Source organism: Engystomops pustulosus, chromosome 5 (genome assembly GCF_040894005.1).
Source record: "Engystomops pustulosus chromosome 5, aEngPut4.maternal, whole genome shotgun sequence".
NCBI classification, from domain to species: domain Eukaryota; kingdom Metazoa; phylum Chordata; class Amphibia; order Anura; family Leptodactylidae; genus Engystomops; species Engystomops pustulosus.
In genome coordinates this window covers 190,176,411-190,196,843 of record NC_092415.1, presented here as the reverse complement: position 1 = coordinate 190,196,843, position 20,433 = coordinate 190,176,411, and the positions used below count along the sequence as shown (strand labels likewise).

General features: G+C 45.9%; 1 protein-coding gene across 2 annotated transcripts in view; it reads left to right on the top strand.

Moving 5' to 3' along the window:
* Positions 1-2,624: 2,624 nt before the first annotated feature.
* MYO3A (myosin IIIA) overlaps positions 2,625-20,433 on the top strand; it is a 121,482-nt gene continuing 103,673 nt past the window's right edge. For both annotated transcript variants that reach the window (XM_072154122.1, XM_072154120.1), the window contains exon 1: positions 2,625-2,870. In XM_072154122.1, the coding sequence (XP_072010223.1) occupies positions 2,832-2,870 (39 nt within the window). In that variant the 5' untranslated portion in view covers positions 2,625-2,831. The remainder of the gene's footprint in view (positions 2,871-20,433) is intronic.

Sequence of the window (20,433 nt, the reverse complement as noted above, 5' to 3'; positions counted from 1 at the left end):
CCTTGCAGGTTCTTCAAAGACTGACCGGAACTCTGCCAGAAAAGCTGAGAGATTAGTTGTGACCGGGTCGTCTCTATCCCAAAGTGGAGTAGCCCAGGCCAGGGCTTTCCCAGATAGGAGGCTGAGGATGAAGGCCACCTTGCATCGCTCCGTGATGAACTGAGACGGCATGAATTCTATGTGCAGGGAGCATTGGGTTATAAAGCCCCTGCACATCTTGGGATCGTCATCATACTTGCCGGGCATAGACAGCCGAAGCCTGGGTTCAACGGCAGGAAGACAAGCCGGGATTGGGGGAGCCACGGGGACAGGCTCAGAGAGCTGTTGCTGGGTGGCTAGCAGCTGCTGCAGCATGGTGGTCACCTGTTCCAGCTGTTCGCGTTGAGCGGCAATCTCTTGGGATTGCTGGACCACGATGGAAGCCAGAGTCGGACGGGTAGGAAGCGGAACCTCGGCGGAATCCATGGCCGGATCTTACAGTCAGGGTCCGTGAGGTTGTGGATCCTCTGAACCACTGCGGACGATGGCACAAGCCACTACCTGGGACCGGAGTCTAAGTGGTACCCGGTTTTCACCAGAGCCCGCCGCAAAGCGGGTTTGACAAGCTGCGGCGTGGTACCACCAGGTCGTTCCACAGGCGTGACTTGTCCGCAGTGGCAGCCAAGGTCGAGGTACAGAAACGGCAGGCAATCTCGTAGTCGGGAACAGGCAGGAGGTCAAGACAGGCAGCACAGGTTCGGAGTCAGGGACGTAGCAACAGGTCAGGGCAGGCGGCAAAGGAGCGATGTCAGAAACAGAACCAGGGTCACAACGGGAATTCACAAGAAGAGCACAAGGCATCAGAAAAGCTTTCTCTAGGGCGCTAGGCACGAAGATCCGGCAGGGGCTTGCAGGAAGAGGCAGGCTTAAATAGATTCTGCAAAATGGGCAGCGCCAATTAATGGCCGGGAGCCGGGGAAGGTAAGCAGAGCTGGCGGCGCGCTGGCGGGGGCAGAGAAGCACGGGTGAGCCCGCGACCCGCGATATGGGTCCCGGGACCACCCGTGACAGTAGGTTTCCTTTAAGGGTAACAGATACAGCAATTGTCCATATGAAATAATTTTTATATGGTCATGTGGCTTTAGTCCCGCTGCAGGGGTGGTGGTCTTTCTTCAGCCATAAAAACTGCAGTACTGCCAAACCTGGTGAAACTAGCCATTTAGCTCTAGTGAGGAGAACCAGAGAAGTACAGTCTTCGGGTGAAGTCTTGGGACAGCGTGGATGGGGAGACATCCACGCTGCCCCAAGACCTCACCCGAAGACTCTACTTCTCTGGTTCTCCTCACCAGAGCTAAATGGCAAGTCCTTCCTTTAACAAGTTTTTGGAGCTTTTCTCTCTGCCATATGTCTTCTGATATATTTGGCGCAGTGGGGGAGGGAGGGTAAGATAAACTTTAGACAAACTGTAACAAATTTTAAACAGAAGCAAATTAGAAAAGTGCTTATATCTGCTTGTTGCAGATATAGGCAATAGTTTTGCCCCTAGTTCACATAGGGGGAGCTCTTGCGCCAGTTTATGATAGGTGCTACCCCCCACCTCCAGCCAGATATATAGTGAGACTTAAGCCTCTAATCAATGCATCTGCTGGGCGGAGCGACCAGAGAGCAAAACTACGCCAGTCTTAATGAATTGGTCCTGCACCCATATTCACAAAACTGTCTCTTATTAAATATTTGCACAAACTTCTCTAGTTCCAACCTTTAAACCAGGTTGGAACTAGCAGAGTTTTATACTATAGTTTCTGCCGGTTTTCACGCCCCAGCCAGTCCTCCGCCTACCCCGCCTGGCAGGGAAGGGGAGATTCATGTAGTTTCTGTTGGAGAAGCCATGATGAATCTCCCCCAATATATTCCTTTATATATTTTTATGTGTGCAGAACTTAGGGTTCCCATACACCTCCCCTACTGTGACTGGTGTCCTCGAAGTGCAGAGGTGGGTCCTTGATTATGATTAAGAGAGAAATTCAAATCCACGTTACATTGATAATTTACAATCGGTCAAACATGAACGATCTTCTGTGCAGAGGTCTCTACACAATCTCAAACATTTCTCTGTTATGGAGGGCACTGACCAATCATATATTCTGGCATCTGTTTGGGCCCAATTGCCATTAGTATTATTAATGGTTCTTGGTAAGTTGGATACCATGTGACAAATCTTGTCTTGAGGTTTATGAACTTCAACTAAGATCTCAGTCCTGACTTCACTGCAGTTTCAGAATAGAGTTCCTTCCACCAGATGAAACAAAAGCCAGAGCCCTTCGTCCATCACCCTCTGGAATATATGCCCTAGTAGCATCCAAGCCGGGCTGTCATGTGTTGGAACTCTAGTGTCAAGAATTGGGTTAGAATCTGGGCCCATCGGAGGATCCTATGATGCTCCGGTGGGCCAGTCAGACAGTGCTTAATTGAATTACAACCAGTTAAACACTCTATAGGCATACAGTATACTGTAGGTTAGAATCTGGGCCCACCAGTGGATCCTCTGTCGGTCCAACCCTTGATCGGATATCTTACATCTGGTTAAAGACTCTATAGGCATATAATATATTGTATAGGCAATAACCATGTTTTGGGTAACAGGAGGAAGGAACAAGAACTAAGAGAAGACAAGATGTGAGAAAAACAGAAGACAAACTCACAAAGTACAGAGATTTGTCATCTATAAAACAGCTGCCGCATGAGCACAGGGCAGAGGGAGCGGACAATGACCGTCTTTTGCAGAGGAAAGGAAGAGACAGGGAAATTGCAGTAGATTTAAGGGATAAATATATGAAGATCCATGAGTCAGGATGAAGATGGAGGAAGTCGTTGTAGCCATGGAGACTGAGGTAATTAGAGCATGTCTCTACAGGGTGACAGCGGACAGTGATTCTGGTAGAAGAAAGACTGAGAAATTTGAACAACTTTATAAATGATAAAAGGTAACCTAAAAAAAGTTTCAATGAGCAAAATAGGATCATAGGCCAAAGATGCACCACTTTTTTTTTGGTGCAACTTTAACTTCTGTTGGACTTTGCATGATAAACCTGGCTCACGGTCCGACTAAGCACCGGAACGCTCCTTAATGTGTGTCACATGATGACTAGTGCAGCCGCTCAAAATGGTCATGTGCGACCCAAATGTGGTGCAGACACTTCTTAAATACCTGTGAAAGCTAAAAAGAACGTGCAAAGTCCGACAGAAAACTGGCGCATGGCTCATAGTAAATGTGCCCCAATATGTTGCATCCAAAGTGACCACAACACTGATTTCGTATTTCTGCATTTGAAAATGAAAGCTGTACTATGATTGGTTGCTATGGGAAAGCTTTTGTATAAGTCATAATATTTGTTTGTTGGTCTCTATCTGGATTTAGCAGTTTCATGTTCTCTCCATTTCCCCTTCTTCTTCCCTCGTTGAACTTAAAGGAAATCTACCATCAAAATCCATCATGATAAACCAGGGGCACTTACCCATAGATCCAGGCACCGTGACTGTTGTAATCTTCTTATATTTGTTATCCATGGTCTCCTTCCTTCTAATATCAACTTGATTTTATAAGGATTGCTGCCATGGACGCAGGGCCGATTGTTTTTTTTTATGGCTGAGGCGAAATGCTGCCTCTCTGCCCCCCCCCAAAAAATATCTGTCATGGCCCATTAAATGGGTCCCTTATGAACCTTTACACGTCGACTATATCCTGTATGAAATTGTCTCGAGTACAAGCCAAGAGTGTAGTATACAGCCAGCCCTATGTAGTATACAGCCAGCCCCAAGTAGTATACAGCCAGCCCCATGTAGTATACAGCCAGCCCCAAGTAGTATACAGCCAGCCCCCATGTACTATACAGCCAGCCCCTATGTAGTATACAGCCAGCCCCCATGTAGTATACAGCCAGCCCCCTGCAACCGGCAGAAGAGCCGCCGGCAACCGCGCCGAGGATCGGGAGCCGCACCGAGGATCCGGACACCTGAGGGTGAGTATTAAGTTTTTAATTTTTTAATTGACTCGTGTATAAGCCGAGGTGAGGTTTTTCAGTACATTTTTTTGTGCTGAAAAACTCGGCTTATACACGAGTATATACGGTACTTGCCATAACTGGTACTGAACATAACATCTGCGTTGGAAGAAAGGATATGCTTGTTAACAAATCAGAACTATTGTGTTATTTATGTCAGTACTGATCTACTTCAAGGTTCCTAATTGGATGTCGGGAAACTCCTCCCAGAAGATAATTAACTAAAACCACATGTGGTTGGAGTTTCAGAGAGTTCTTCTAGATTCTTCTGAGACCTTCATGTGAGAGGACACAAGTCCTGCAGACAGAACCTGTCTAAGATTGCTGCCAAAGCAGCTTCTACTTTGTACACCCCCGAGTTCCCTTATCTGGGCTGTGAACTTCTCCTATGAGACTGCATCCAACAAGCCACCTCAGACATCTTTAGATAGGACACTACCTCAGCCTATTATTATTGCTGCGTTAAAGTTCTGGAATAAAGGAACTGTATGTTAATGTTCTGCATCTTGTCCACGTGTGATTCTTGGCTGCCGCTAACATCACAGGCTTCCCCTCTACCATCTACCCGGGGATCCCTAACACATGCATACATAGGGAGTACAACAGGGGAGCCCTCCATCATACTGCGGCCTTCCCCTCTTCTTTCAATCCTTCGCGGGACCTGCACGACCTGGACAAGGCTTGCTCCACCTGGACCAAGTGACTAAGAAGTGCTTAAACCAGCCACATATCCTAGCACGGATCGCCTATATTCAGCCCAATGCAATTACAGACCCATCTTTAAAAATCATCTAAAACCTAGTTAAAGTATGCTAACAACACCCCCTCCAGATCACTGACACCCTGACTAACGCTTCACATGCTGATGAAGTCTCACACACTACAGACTCGGAGGCAAGTGATAGTAGTCAGACAGTGCATACTTGCCATCAGAAGGTCCGTACTGCTGGTGGGTGATTCAGGCGTCTTCCTGACTCACCAACAGCTGTTCTGCCGTCCTTTTCAGGGCTCCACATCTGCCGCCTGAGGCTTGGATTTTCAACCCGCCTCATGGTGTAATCGGCCCTCTACGGACAGCAAATTTAAGAAGATTACCACAGTTATTGTGGCTGGATCTATTAGTAATGTCCCTCATCTTTCATGATGGATTATAATAGTAGATGACCTTTACGTAAATGTGGCATGATTGATTCATCTTACAGCATAAGATTTTAACAGTTCACCACTGAGCCTCATAGCGGGTGTCCCAAGCCCAAACACCCATTACACCACTCCTTACTTGACATTAATTTTTATTTTTCAATCCAGAAGTGGCTCCAATGCAAAAGTTATATGTATTATTTATTTACCGTCAGAGGGGTAATTGGGACCTGCCAAGCACTGGGGGGCCACTGGTAGCGCTACACTCTCCATTAACTAATTATGTAATTATTTTACTTTTAAAAAGGTAATACACTTTTAATTAAGTCACATATTAGATAAGAATCTCTCCAATACAGAACCTTTGGATGCTGCTGGTTTATGTCCTTCACAGATCACTATAAATGTGTCACCAACCTAGAGACAAGAGCGCCATCTGCTGAGAGAATTTCCCAGGTACACCATTTTATTTTCATATGTCTTTTCATTTTGTTTTATATATTTGTCATTTTATATTATACCTTTCTGTCCATTTATCCCTTTGGTCACAATTCAAGGAAACCTACCATTTAATTTGATGCATTATGCAGCAAACATACCTTGAGACTGCTGTAGCTACACTGATGCAGGATCATATCTTGGTTAATCCCTGAGCTAAGTGCTTTTGTTGAAAAAACAATTATAACATTCAGGACCTTGGAAAAGCTGGGTCAGGATGGCTGCCTAGATCAATACATTACCCACAGGAGCTTGTAATTACAAATGGAGGTTAGTCAAGACATGACTAATCAACCTGAGCTGGATCACTTATACACAGCAGCTGGGGGATGGTGCTGCAATTGATTATTCTGCCTTCAGCCACAACCCAGGGATTACATCCTCCTGCAGAGAATAACTCAGGTGCTAGGAGAAGGGCTGAACCAGCCATAGAAGTGGCAGAGCTTCATTATCATAATGTTATATCTGTTTTATCTGCAAAACCACTCAGCTCAGGGATTAACCAAGATATGATCCTGCATCAGTGAATCTACAGCATTCTCAAGGTATGTTTGCTTCATAATCCATCAAATCAAATGGTCTTCTCACCTCTCCTGACATGTTCATTTAAATTAAATCTACCATCAAAATCCTTAATGATAAACCAAGGACACTTACTCATAGATCCAGGCTCCATGACTGTGGTAATCTTCTTATATTTGTTATCTATGGCAGGGGGGATAATATGATGGGGAAGTGCTGGAGGGGATAATATTGAGGGGAAGCTGCTGGGGGTATAATATAATAGGATTGGAATATGAGGGAGGCACAATGTGAGGGAGAGATGAAGGAAGTACTAAGGGGGAACTGTGTGGAGTGGGGAAAGGGGCGGGACAAAAGGTGTGGCTAAGGGGGGGGGTTGCCGCAGAGCGCTGCAAGAGCAACAACTTTTGTCCCTCTTTCACCACTGCAATAGTTGTGAGGTATGTCTGAGTGAGAAATCCGACTGCAAACACATAACATGACTGTCAGGCTTTTTTCCCGTATTGAGGTTTTCGGATACAGTTTTGCAGCCTGAGCGCATCTTAATGGGTGAGAACATATCATGGAGATGCTGCTCCTCCTCTTAGTTTATTCTCCACTTCTAGTATGGACATCACTGCTTTCTTTCAAAGACCTCCCTATTCTTATTTCGGCATTCACATGGCCACATATAGACTTTTCTTCAATTTCTTCAATTTTATTAATCCCTTCATGTCGCAGCGTTTTTTTGTTAATTTTTCACTTTCCACCTTCAAAATCTATAACTTTTTCATTTTTCTGTGTACAGAGCTGTGTGATGGCTTGTTTTCTGTGTAACAAATTTAACTTCTGAGTGACATTATTTTTTTCATTCCATGCCATGTACTGGGAAGCTGGAAAAAATTCCAAATGTGGGGAAATTGGTAAAAAAACGCATTTGTGCCGCTTTCTTGTGGGCTCAGTTTTAAAGACTTTCACTGCTCCAAATTATAAATTTCCGTTAATGTGGCCATGTGAGGGCTTATTGCGGGATGAGATGCATTTTTCAGTGATATAGGGGCAAATTTACTGGTCCTGTCGCGATCCCCGATTTGGACGGTCCGAAGAGGATGAAGTCCAACGCGATTCACGAAGTTTGTGCGCCCGAGTTCCTGCATCAGTCGCTTCCCCGCCGAGGTCCGCCGGAGTTCACCTTCTTCTTCCCGGTGCTTGTAAGTGCTTGTAAGACACAATCCTAAATGTTAAATCCTGCCGTTGTTCGAATCCGTCGGGTTGTCCGAATCCGTCGGGTTGTCCCCTGATGTCATGTGCAAGCCAGCGCCGATGCGGCAAAATCCGATCGCGTGCGCCAAAAACCCGGGGCAATTCAGGGCAAATCGGAAAAAATTCGGAGAACCCAACGGAAATGCGTCCGACAGACCCTTAGTAAATGAGCCCCATTATTTTGGAGTGGCTATGCACTATTGATCAAAACTATATGAGTATTAATTCATATTTTGGGAAATAAATCAATTCTGTAAAAGATTGACTGTTTTTCTTTTGGTGTTCACTGTATAGCCTAATAAACATGTTATCCTCATTCTATGGGTCAGTACGATTACGGCGATACTATATTTCTATCTTTTTTCTTACGTTTTATACATTTTGCAGAGTAAAAAAATGTATGAAAATCAATTGTTTTTTTTAATCGCTGTCTTCCAAGAGGTATAACACTTTTGATTGAGGGCTTATTTTTTTGCGGGACATGCTGCACTTCATACAATTAGAATTCTAGAGTAGATACGTGTTTTAATAACTTTTTTGGAACTACCATATATCCTCGTCTATAAGCTGAGTTTTTCAGCAAACAAAACATGCTCAAAAACCTCACCTCGGCTTACACACAAGTCAATAAAAAAATAAACTTTGGCACGGTTCGGAGCGGCTCCTCTTCTGTCTTCTCCGTAATGTTCCGATCCCTGCGGCTCCTCTTTTGTCTTCTCTCTGCTGTAACAACTGGCAGAGCCGTGGCCATGCTCTCTGCCGGCCAGCGCATACTATGATGTGGCCGCTGATGACGTCATAGTATGCACCGGCCAGCAGAGCACATGGCTGCATCTCTGCCGGCTGTTACAGCAGAGAGAAGACAGAAGTGGAGCCGCGGGAACGGGAGCATCGGGGAGCCGCGCCGAGCATCGGGAGCGCCTGAAGATGAGTGTGTAAGTTTATTTTGGGCAAACTGAGGGCTGGCTGCTAAGGGGCTGGCTACTAAAGGGGGTGGCTGCATACTAAAGGGGGCTGTCTGGCTATATACTACTGGGGACTTGCTGGCTATATACTGGGGGGGCAGTGACCAATGCATTTCCCAGCCTTGGCTTATACTCCAGTCAATAGGTTTTCCCAGATTTTGGTGGTAAAATTAGGGGCCTCGGGTCATCGTGCAAAGATACAGTTTTATTGTATGGTTCGTTAGGGTTGGGGCAATACCAGATATGTAGGGTTTGTGTGATGATTTTCACTTTTTCCCATTTTATGTAACTTTTATATGTAATGGGGGCATTGGGCCATTTTTTTATTAATTTATTTTATTTTATTTAGCCTGGGGGGATATACTCTGGCCTAGGCTACTTTATACCCAAAGGTATACTCTGTCCTGGGGTGTATACTCTGTCCTGGGGGGGTATACTCTGTCCTGGGGGGTATACTCTGCCCTGGGGGGTATACTCTGCCCTGGGGGGGTATACTCTGGCCTAGGCTATTTTATACCCCTGGGTATACTCTGGCCTGGGGGAAGGGTTATTTTCTGGCCTACGCTAATTTATACCCAAGGGTATACTCTGGCATGGGGGGGGTGTACTCTGGCCTGGGGGGTATACTCTGGCCTGGGCTATTTTATACCCTGGGGTATACTCTGGCCTGGGGGTATACTCTGACCTAGACTACTATATACCCTGGGGTATACTCTGGCCTGGGTGGGCATACTCTGGCCTAGGTTACTTTATACCCTGGGGTATACTCTGGCCTTGGGGGGTATACTTTGACCTAGGCTACTTTATACCCAGGGGTATAATATGGCCTAAGGAAAACTATACCCGGTATAATCTGGGACGGGGTTATTCTGGCGTGCTGTACTGGCACATATCTTTGTCACACAGACGCTCTCGGGTAATAACCGCCTCCTGCGTGCCCTCACCAGGCTCTCCAGCAGAGGACAGGAGGTAACTAAGGTACTGGAGGGGTACATAATTATTACACGAGAACGCCAGTGTGACACAGATATGTCTTCTACATGAAGACGCTGACAGATAAGCATATTTAGTTTAAATGACTGATACCCAAGTGGTAGATTTCCGTCACTTAGCTATTATGTGACATCAGCCTCCATCCTGTATAACGCTGTGTGACCTATAAAACTGCTCTCATTAAAGTCCTTAAATTAGACATTTCACATGAGAGCAGAGACAAGTGAGTCACACAGGGTACAGCCACAGAGGCCGAACTCACGAAAGTCAGTCCATGAGTCAGAGGATGAGTGAATAACAATTAAGACTTAATATAAGTTTAATATAAATGACAGGAGATTACACCTCCGCAGGATGTGGTGGGAATATTTCTAATATTTTATGAAAATTGTCTTTTATTTCAACAGTAAATTGTATTGTAAAGCTCTTGTCATAGCGACATGTCAGAAGCTATGGCGTCTGGGTTTATTCCTTACTTGCTGGGCCGGCTTCAAGTATCAGTAGGCCCCTGGACGACAGAGCCTCAGTGGGCCCCTTTGCAGTGAACTCACACGGCGGCATTGAGAATTTAGAAACTAAAACAGTGTCCTGTTCCCTAAAATATTCCCTAGTTTATCATCCCAAACAGCCCCCTCATGGTTATTTTATATACAGCCCCCCTCAACCCCTATGGATTCCTTATGTACAGCCTTATGTAGCCCCCCTAGCAGCTCTAAGCCCCGGTACCAGGCTCACATATAAACTAAAGATATGACCTTGTAGGAGAAGTGTCCTGCACTATAAGCGTGTCTTCTTGAGAAACTCTGTGATGTGAAGTCTTCATTTTAATATATATGCAATTTAGCATTTTGGTACAGCATGGGTTCATCCAATGGATCCACTGCCCCCTCCTACAGGCTTTTTAGAATAATTAGAAAAGTTGATTTTAGAAGGAAGGAGGCCATGGAAAACAAATATAAGCTCAAGCTCAAGCTTTAGGACCAGGGCTGTGAGCTACATCCAGACTGCTAATCAAAAACCAGCCACCTCATTGAACCTGGCACTAAGGTTTTTTACATTTTCATCACCTCTGTCTCCACATGTGATCCCTGGCTGCGGCTAATATTATAGGCCTACACCATCTGCCCAGGAGGGAGTGCCCTTAGAGGAACCTTCCATAGTATTACAGCCCTACTCTCTTCTTGCATCCCCTTGGTGACCCTAACCGGCTTGGAAGAGGCCTGTTCACCCAGACCAAGCTACCCATGTACCAGGGGAATCCAGGTCAAATCTTTACACAACTTCACCAGGAACATTCTTCTGTGTCCCTAGCGGCATGACCAAGGTTCTCTAAGTTGGGGTGTGTAACGGAAAATTCTAGATGGAGCTTTAACGCTGTTTCTCTCACTAGACCAAATATCTCGATGTCTAGTACAAGCCACTCGCATTTACTTGTAAAGGTGTCACCCACCACAGTCTCTCTTATATCCCACAAGGTGGAAATTTTTTTATTGCGGTGTAAACAGTGGCGTAACTCGGAGAGGCAGGGCCCCATAGCAGGATTCGGCATGGGGCCCCCATTCCCACTTTATAAATAAACATATTTATAAACTCACACATGCGATTTACAGTCACACATTTATACACTGATGCGCACACATATACACACAGTATATACAGAGCCATATACAAACATACAATATATATATACTCAGATACAGTATATACAGAGAACATACACCTCATACACATACAGCATATACACATCACAGATGTAGCATATAGACATCACATACAGTATATGTTATATACATATTGGGGAAGATTTACTTACCCGGTCCTGTCGCGATCCAGCGGCGCTTTCTTCGATGAGGATTCAGGTCTTCTGGCGATTCACTAAGGTTGTGCGCCTGATGTGCTCCGAGGTCCCCCGAGGTCCGCCAGAGTTCACCATCCTATTCCTAGTGCATGTAAGTGTGTGTAAAGAAACAATTTTTTTAAGTAAGTAACGCGCTTTTTCCGAATCCGTAGGGTTTTCCGACTGCCACGCCCCCCCTGTTTTTCGTCACATGCAAGCCGGCACCGATGCGACACAATCCAATCGCGTGCGCCAAAAACCCAGGGCAATTCAGCGCAGAACGGTAAAATTCGGAAAACCCTGTTGAAAAACACGATTCGGACCCTTAGTAAATGTGCCACATTGGGGGTCATTTACTAAGGGCCCGATTCGGGTTTTCCCGACGTGTTACCCGAATATTTCCGATTTGCGCCGATTGTACCTGAATTGCCCCGGGATTTTGGCGCACGCGATCGGATTGTGGCGCATCGGTGCCGGCATGCGCGCGACGGAAATCGGGGGGCGTGGCCGAACGAAAACCCGACGTATTCGGAAAAACCGCCGCATTTAAGAACCGAAAATGTGTCGCTCGGGACCCGCTTACCTTCACTCAGACGGCCTCGGTGAATTCCGGCGCGTTAAAATGCTTTTCAGCGCAGCAGCGCCACCTGGTGGACGGCGGAGGAACTACCTTATTAAATCCTGGCCGGACCCGAATCCAGTGCAGAGAACCCGCCGCTGGATCGCGACTGGACCGGGTAAGTAAATGTGCCCCATTATGTTGTATAATGTGCCGCATAATATTTATATAATGGTGCACATCCTCCACTTTTTAGTGTGTCAGGTTGGAATGCCAGGGCCCCCTGACACTGCGGGCCCCATAGCAGCTGCAATGGCTGATACCATGGTGGCTCAGTGGTTAACATTGCACCCTTTCTAGCACTGGGAACCTGGGTTCAAGTCCCAGGGTCAACATCTGCAAAGAGTTTGTATGTTCTCTCCATGTGTGCGTGGGTTTCCTCCGGGTCCTCCGGTTTGCTCCCACACTCCAAAAAATGTACTGGTAGGTTGATTAGATTGTGAGCTCCATGGGGACAGGGACTGATTTGGCAAGCTCTGTGCAGCGCTGCGTAATCTGTGTGCGCTATAGGAATTATTATTATCTACCACTGTAGTTACACATCTGGATCTAAATTGTGTTGCCAGGAGTCAAAAATTCACCTAATTTGCGGTGCAATATTCTGGCACAAACAAAAGGAGATTTTAGACTAAGCTGTCCCTAATATGAAAAATTTAGCTGCCGGTATCCGATACTGTATGCAACTTTTGCTAACTTTAAACTCCCAGTGACCTGGAGAACAGAGACCTGCATGTTCCCATGTGGTTAGAGCAAAGCTCCACTCACTACTATGGGGCTTTCAGGACGGCTCTTTCCCAAGGCTCTATAGAAGTGATTGGTGGACTAACTGAGCACATTACTGTGTTACTCACTTGGGGAATTGCTGGCATTTACAGACCCCCCAGCAACTTAAAGGGGTTGTCCAGGTGTTAAAAAAATGGCCTGGAGGGCTGTGGAAAAAAAAAATTATACTTACCTCCTCCGCTGCTTCCGTTGTCCTGTGCCAATGTTTGTCGATGCTGTGCCCCTGTATGTTTACTGAGGCAGGTATGCTCTGCCCACCTGGCACATCCACCCTTCTGCCTGATACAACTTTAGTTTCAATGCATACCTGGTGCGGTGGCAGTGGACGGGTGGGCTTGCCAAGCAGGTTGATGTTGCCGGAGCAAGCGGCACAACAGGACAAGGGAGAAGTAAGTACACATTTTGTTTTTTACCACAGCCCCCAGGCCAGCTGCTTTAAATTATTTTGCTAATGTTATATAAAAGAAATATAACAATACATAAAATCTTTAAAGGGCACTTGTCATCATAAATTGGCCTTATAACCTACTGCCAGGATGTCGTCAAGCAGCTGAACACCTTCTAGATTATGGCTCTTTCATGGCCCAGAAAATCAACTTTGAAGTCAGATGTAAATTGGTTGTATAAAGTCACAAGTGGAAGAATTCAGCTCTGCCTGCCTCAGAAAACCCCCTTCACTGTAATTAATGGCCCTTCATCAAGATCAGGGCCGGATTAAGGTTGGTGGGGGCCCCTGGGTGCAAAACCTGGTAGGGGCCCCCATTGAATGAAGTCCAGACAGAGTGCAGCAATCGCTATATACTGCTCCCCAGCAATAACTATTTACAGCCTCGCCAAGTATTCACTATATACAGCTCCAAGTATTCACTATATACAACCCCAAGTAATCAATATATACAGCCCCCAGTAATCTTTAATGGCAGGACACAAACAAGGACAGTGAGCCCTGGCACTGAGACCCCCAATCTGTCCCTACCTACTTATTGGGTCCCCCCTAAATAGAGGCCAATAACTGGGCGACATTCCCTCCCTGGTTAAGGTGTGAACACGTAACAATACAGACGAACAAACACAATAAGGCGAGGTAAACAATCCGGGTCGGCAACAGCGGGGAATATCAATAACCAAAACACAATCCAAATAGCGAAGTCGAGACACAGGCAATAGATCAGCAACCAGAAACTAGAGAATGCAAGAGGAGCTAGAAACACAACAAGATAGCAGTTTGACCAGCAAGGTATGATGGGAGTAGGCAGGTATTTATGCAGTTCCCAGGCACGCCTCCAGCAGCACACTGGAGGAACTGTCAATCAGTCTAGTAACCCTTGCAGGGCAGGGCTGAAATGCAAGGCGCAGGGTGTGGCTCAGTAAATCCAAGCCCCAGTTCACACACAAATCAACACCATCTATTCTGCCAACTGCGGATAGTGCGACGTTTCGGCACGGACATTACATAATCACTATATATAACCTCCAGTAATCATTATATACAGCTCAGTTATAACTATATACATCTCCCCCACAATCAATATATACAGCCCTCCCAGTAATCACTATATACAGCTCCCCCAGTAATCACTATATACAGCTCCCCCAGCAATCACTATATACAGCTCTCCAAGCAATCACTATATACAGCTCCTAGTAATTGCTATATACAGCCCCCAGTAATAATTATATACAGCCCCCAGTAATAACTATATACCTCCCCCAGCAATAACTTACAGCTTCCCTATAATAGCTAACTATATACATCCCCCCTATAATAACTATATACACCCCCACCTATAATAACTATATACAGCCCCCCTATAATAACTATATACACCCCCACCCATAATAACTATATACAGCCCCCCTTATAATAACTATATTCACATCCACCCATAATAACTATATACAGTCCTAGGTAAAATAATAAAATTGTACTCACCTTCTTCCGTTTTCCCGAGGCGCACCGACCTAATCTTCCCTCGTGGTGTCCCTCGGAGGTGTACTAAGATGGCGGCGCCCAGCCATCTTGGTATACCTCCCGTCTTCTATGGCAGAGCAGGGAACTTATTGTTTCCTTGCTCTGCCATAGGCTGAAGTCGGGGCATGCGGCATATGTGCTAGGTACGGCCCGGGGAGCCCGGACCCAAATACACTGTGGGCGAATCACCCACATTTAGTGGGGGCCCCTTTAAGCACAAAATGTTGGGGGCCCCGTGGTGCCCCCTGGGCGCCCCCTCCCCCCCCCCCTATAATCTGGCCCTGACCAAGATACATCACTAACCAGATCTCCTGGAGTCAATCATAACTATTTTTTTTTATTTGGTAGTAGAAACCCGGTAATAATACATAGATGTTAAAAAATAACACTTTGGAATGTAATGTAACTCTGTAATACTGTAAGTATCTGTAAAAAAAACACAGATTTTCGCTTTTGGATTTTTAGTACTTGCTGTACTTGTCCACATGGTGGCAGCATGGGACTAGTAGTGTATAACAATATTAGCGCGACGTGCGGATTATTCAATATTGACATGACATTTTATGGCAGTTTTATTTCCTTTATATGAATACGAATATTAATAATGTATCTGTAAAAAAAGATATAATAATAACACAAAAAGAAATTCCACGGTACTAAAAAATATTCCCGCTTCCACATTTCCATCTATATTTGTGCCGCCTTTTGACTGCATTAAGTGAAACAATAATGATCAGTGATTGCTCTTTTGTGGATGGAAATGAAGGAGAGCGTCTGCAAATCCTCCACTTAACCTCCCTGTATTTTTCGGGTCCGGCCCTTTGTCTTCTCCGATCTGCTGTGTGGTTGCAGCTGCTCGTGTTCTGCTTGACTAATGCTATGGTGCCACGGATGGCGGCTCCTGATAGACACATTAAGAGAACATACTCTGCCATAATTACCTGCCAGTCATCTATTTATGACGCTTCCTACAAAATAGACTCTTCTGTTATTATTATTATTCGCTTGGACAAAGGAGACTAGGCCTGAGGAAGGGGGGGATCGGCCATTGTCTGAGCCCACGCACTCTTTGCTTGTCAGTAATCCAGCTCTTAGGGTGCAAGATATAACATCCATCTTATATAACTGTGAAAATACAGAAAAAAACTCATAGAGATGCACTTAGATGTCACATCTTACAAAGATGTGGATGTAATTTTTGCACCAAGCAGCATCGTGTGAACGGAGACTGGCAACATTTTCAACTGTAAAACCATCTTTTATTATATGCTAATAAGCCTGGAAACGCTACTGGAACATCTCCATAGCCTCCGCACATGCAGAGCTCCCCTGAAGCCGGCGACACAATGGGAGCGACTATGGGGCGTCTCTGCAGAGCTCTGTGGCACATGTAATAGCCTTAGCCCCTGGAGCTCTGCAGAGACAACCCCTTGCACGTATGTGATATAGGAGGCAACCAGTGGCATGGGCCTGCGTTTGTGCAGTGACTCCTATTGTGTGCCGGCTTCAGGGGAGCTCTGCACCTGCGCAGTGACGCACAGTTTCCAGGAGCTACTGTGCAGGCAACACAGGAACCATTGGACATGGCCCAAGAGTAGCCAGCAGTCACAGGGATGCCCCTAGAGTAGCCAGAAGTCACAGAGATGCCCCAAAGAGTAGCCAGCGGTCACATGGATGCCCCTAAAGTAGCCAGTAGTCACAGGGATGCACCATAGAGTAGCCAGCAGTCATATGGATGCTCCCAGAGTAGCCAGCAGTCACAGGGATGCCCCAAGAGTAGTCAGCAGTCACAGTGATGCCCCAAGAGTAGCCAGCAATCACAGGGATGCCCCTAGAGTAGCCAGCAGGCACAGGGATGCCCCACAGAGTATTCAGCAGTCACAGTGATGCCCCAAGAGTAGCCAGCAGGTACAGGGATGCCCCTAGAGTAGCCAGCAGTCACAGTGATGCCCCACAGAGTAGCCAGCAGTCACAGTGATGCCCCTAGATTAGCCAGTAGTCACAGGGATGCACCACAAGGTAGTCAGCAGTCACATGGATGCCCCCAGAGTAGCAAGCAGTCACAGTGATGCCCCTAAAGTAGCCAGCAGTCACAGGGATGCCGCTAGAGTAGCCAGCAGTCACAGTATTGTCCCATGAGTAACCAGCAGTCACAGGGATGCCCCACATTGTAGCCAGTAGTCACAGGGATGCCCCCCAGAGTAGCCAGCAGTCACAGTGATGCCCCAAGAGTAGCCAGCAGTCACAGTATTGTCCCATGAGTAACCAGCAGTCACAAGGATGCCCCATATTGTAGCCAGTAGTCACAAGGATGCCCCTCAGAGTAGTCAGCAGTCAGAGTATTGTCCCCAGAGTATCCAGGAGTCACAGGTATGCCATACAAAGTAGCCAGCAGTCACAGGGATGCCCCCCAGAGTAGCCAGCAGTAACATGGATGCCCCCAGAGTAGCCAGGAGTCACAGGGATGCCCCGCAGGGTATCCAGCAGTTACAATAAGGCCCAAGAGAGTAGCCAGCAATTACAGGGATGCCTGAAAGAGTAGCCAGTAATCACAAGGATTACCCACAGAGTAGCCAGGGGTCACAGGGATGTCCCACAGAGTAGCCAGCAGTTGCAGGGATGCCCCATAGAGTAGCCAGCAGTCACAGGGATGCCCCACAGAATTAGTAGGCACAAGAATTACCCAAAGCGTAGTCATATGTCGCAGTAATGTCCCAAAGAGTAGCCAGCAGACAGAGAGATACTCCACAGAGTAGCCAGCAGTCAAAAACACTTACCTGCCCACACTCCTATAGCCTCTCTGATCTTCTATGGCTCTCTGCTCCCCTGCGTAAGGATGATGGCAGCATGGCACAACATTGTGCTGCAGGCTTTTGGAGATGGCACACTTAGGTGTAACTATGTGCATGTACGTGCCTCTTAAAGATGCATTCACATTAGATTTTTCAATTACAGGGAGGTGAGCGGTGTCTCGTTCCCTAAGACCATCAGATAACATATTTTCAATGGTCTTGTGCTACCCCTGTGAAAACAGTCACTCGAACCCCAAAGGGGTCATGACCCACAGGCTAAGAATCGCTGGTGTGGAGGAAGTCCCTGGTTACGGTTAGAGACTTAGCTGTAAAATTATCATCTCTAGTCCATAAATATCCTGTTTCCAAATTACATAACCCCCAGAAATTTTGGACTTGAAAGTTTATGTACATGGGAGAGTTCACTTGTGGCGTATGATAACACATTCACCCATCTATGTTGCTGTACAATATCTACATATATAGTGAAAAAAATTGCATAAACACTGGAATTTTGCCAATTGTCCAATGTCTTTATTATGCTGCAGCCTTTCAAAAGGCTGGTAATATTTTATGTCACAGTTCTGATTGATCCACCATGAATTTATATTATATTTTCTACAAGTTTGATCCCTCGGCTCATTTAAAATGTAATATTTCATATTTTATCTCCTTATGTCTCATCAGAGTGGTGCGACTTTCCGTTTGCCTTTAATCATTGGGGGTCATTTACTAAGGGCCCGATTCGCGTTTTCCCGACGCGTTGTCCATGAATTGCCCCGGGTTTTTGGCGCACGTGATTGTATTGTGGCGCATCGGCGCTGGCATGCACGCGACGGCAATCGGGGGGCGTGACCGAACGAAAACCCGACGGATTCGGAAAAACCGCCGCATTTCAAACAAAAAATTGGTCGCACGGGCCATACTCACATGCACCAGGAAGAGATCAGTGAACTCCGACGCAACTCGGTGGACCTCGGCGCAGCAGCGACACCTGGTGGGGCGCAGGACCTTCATGAATCGCCGGAAGACCCGAACGCTCGTCCGAGAAGCCGCCGCTGGAACGCGAATGGACCGGGTAAGTAAATGTGCCCCATCATATCCCATTGGTATATGTGTGAGTCTTTAATGGGGCCTTGGGCTTAAATGTGTTGTCTACATATGAACACAGAGGCATAACTGGAATATCTTTGCTCTCCACAATTTAAGTACCATAAATCATTTCACATTATTCTGCTCACTGAGATTTATGACAGCACGCTGCCAAACATTCTGCTAACTTTGGAAATAATTAACCTTCTGATTTCAGAAAAAACAGTAGGTCACTATAAGTGTATAGTCAAATAACTGGGGCTATAGAGAAATGTGCAGCTGCAAGGTTTAACGTCTTCTCCTTTTACTCTGTTTTCCCTAAATTCAGAGAGGATGTCTTTGAATATAACTGGAGCATAATCACTTCTCACATTGTACAACTGGTATCTGTAGAATACAGAGCGACAATATGTATCTGAGATGCAAATGTATACGTATGCACCTTACATAGAGCTGAGATGCCGTATCTAAGGAAGTATTGATATACCGTTTCCAAAATACATATAGATTTTGTTGGGGGGTGAGGCAGAATAACACATCCATGGGCTTGTATCTCTAATTTTTAAGACCCTGGCAATAAAGCTGTCAGCAGGTGAGAGTTACATTTGGGCATAGGGAAAAGATGAATGTGGGGCCAACTCTAAACTATATATACTATACTGTGTATACTTATTGGGGCTCATTTACTAAGGGTCCGAACGCCGCACTTTCATCGGGTTTCCCGACGATTTCCGCCGAATTGACCCGGGATTTTGGCGCACGCGATCGGATTTTGGCGCATTGGTGCCGGCTTTCATGCGACAGAAATGAGGGGGCGTGCCGTCGGACAACCCGACGGATTCTGAAAAACCGTGGAATTTAAAATAGAATTTGTGTCTCAAGATCAGCACTCACATGCACCGGGAAGAAGAAGGTGAACTCCGGCGGACCTCGGCGCAGCAGCGACACCTGCTGGATATCGGGTGCACAGATCTTAGTGAATGCCGGCAGAACCCGAATCAGCGTCGGACAACGCAGGATCGCGACTGGACCAGGTAAGTAAATGTGCCCCATTTACTATCTATACTTGTCAACTCTACCCGAAAATCTATTTCTGTCACTTCCATTAACTTGAATGGAGAGCTACGCACCATCACAGCCAGTGGCAGCGAGATAGAGGTCAGGGGGTTCTCTGATCTTCAGTTCTTGCGATAAAGTTCTGGTACCAAAAAGGGGATTGTATACATATGAAATATCCTCTGAAGATGGAAAAATACCCATGCGTTGGCATGTCACAAAAAGGGGGCATGTAATATCATCCAAATAGGCTTTTTAGGCACAAAAAAAATGTTTGCAAATCCCATTATACTGCACAATGGCACATAAAGAGAACCTGTCACCCAGTTTTACACCACTAAGCTCTCCTCTAAAGTCAGGCAAATATGACTCTTCTCCACACATTTTCACATGAGATGAGTCAAGTTTAGTAGTAGCACCTAGAAACAACCTAGATAACAAGAATTCATGTCATATTAAAGATGAGAATTTCATCTTTCAAAGCACATCAGGCTTATGGCTTTGTGAGCTACAGAACCAGAGATACAGACAGTTAAATGCATGGATGGAAATGGAAGCTGCAAATAAAGATCCAGTTCCTGCCCATTTCTATAAATGCCTGTATTTCACAGAACCATGATTCTGACCTGAAATTTGAGATTTATGTTATCTTAACACAAACAGCTTGTTTTTAGGTGCTACAGAACAGAAGATAGGGGCTTCTGAAGGGACTCCATGCAACCACTAAACATGTAAAATGAGGTGAGAAGAGTCATATTTACATGACTTTGGAGGAGATTTTTAATTGGTAAACAAATAAGATTTCACATATAAGAGAGAATTCTAGGACATTTCTTCCCTTACCTGAAAGTGCTGGTAGTTTAATGGTGTAAAACCCGGAGA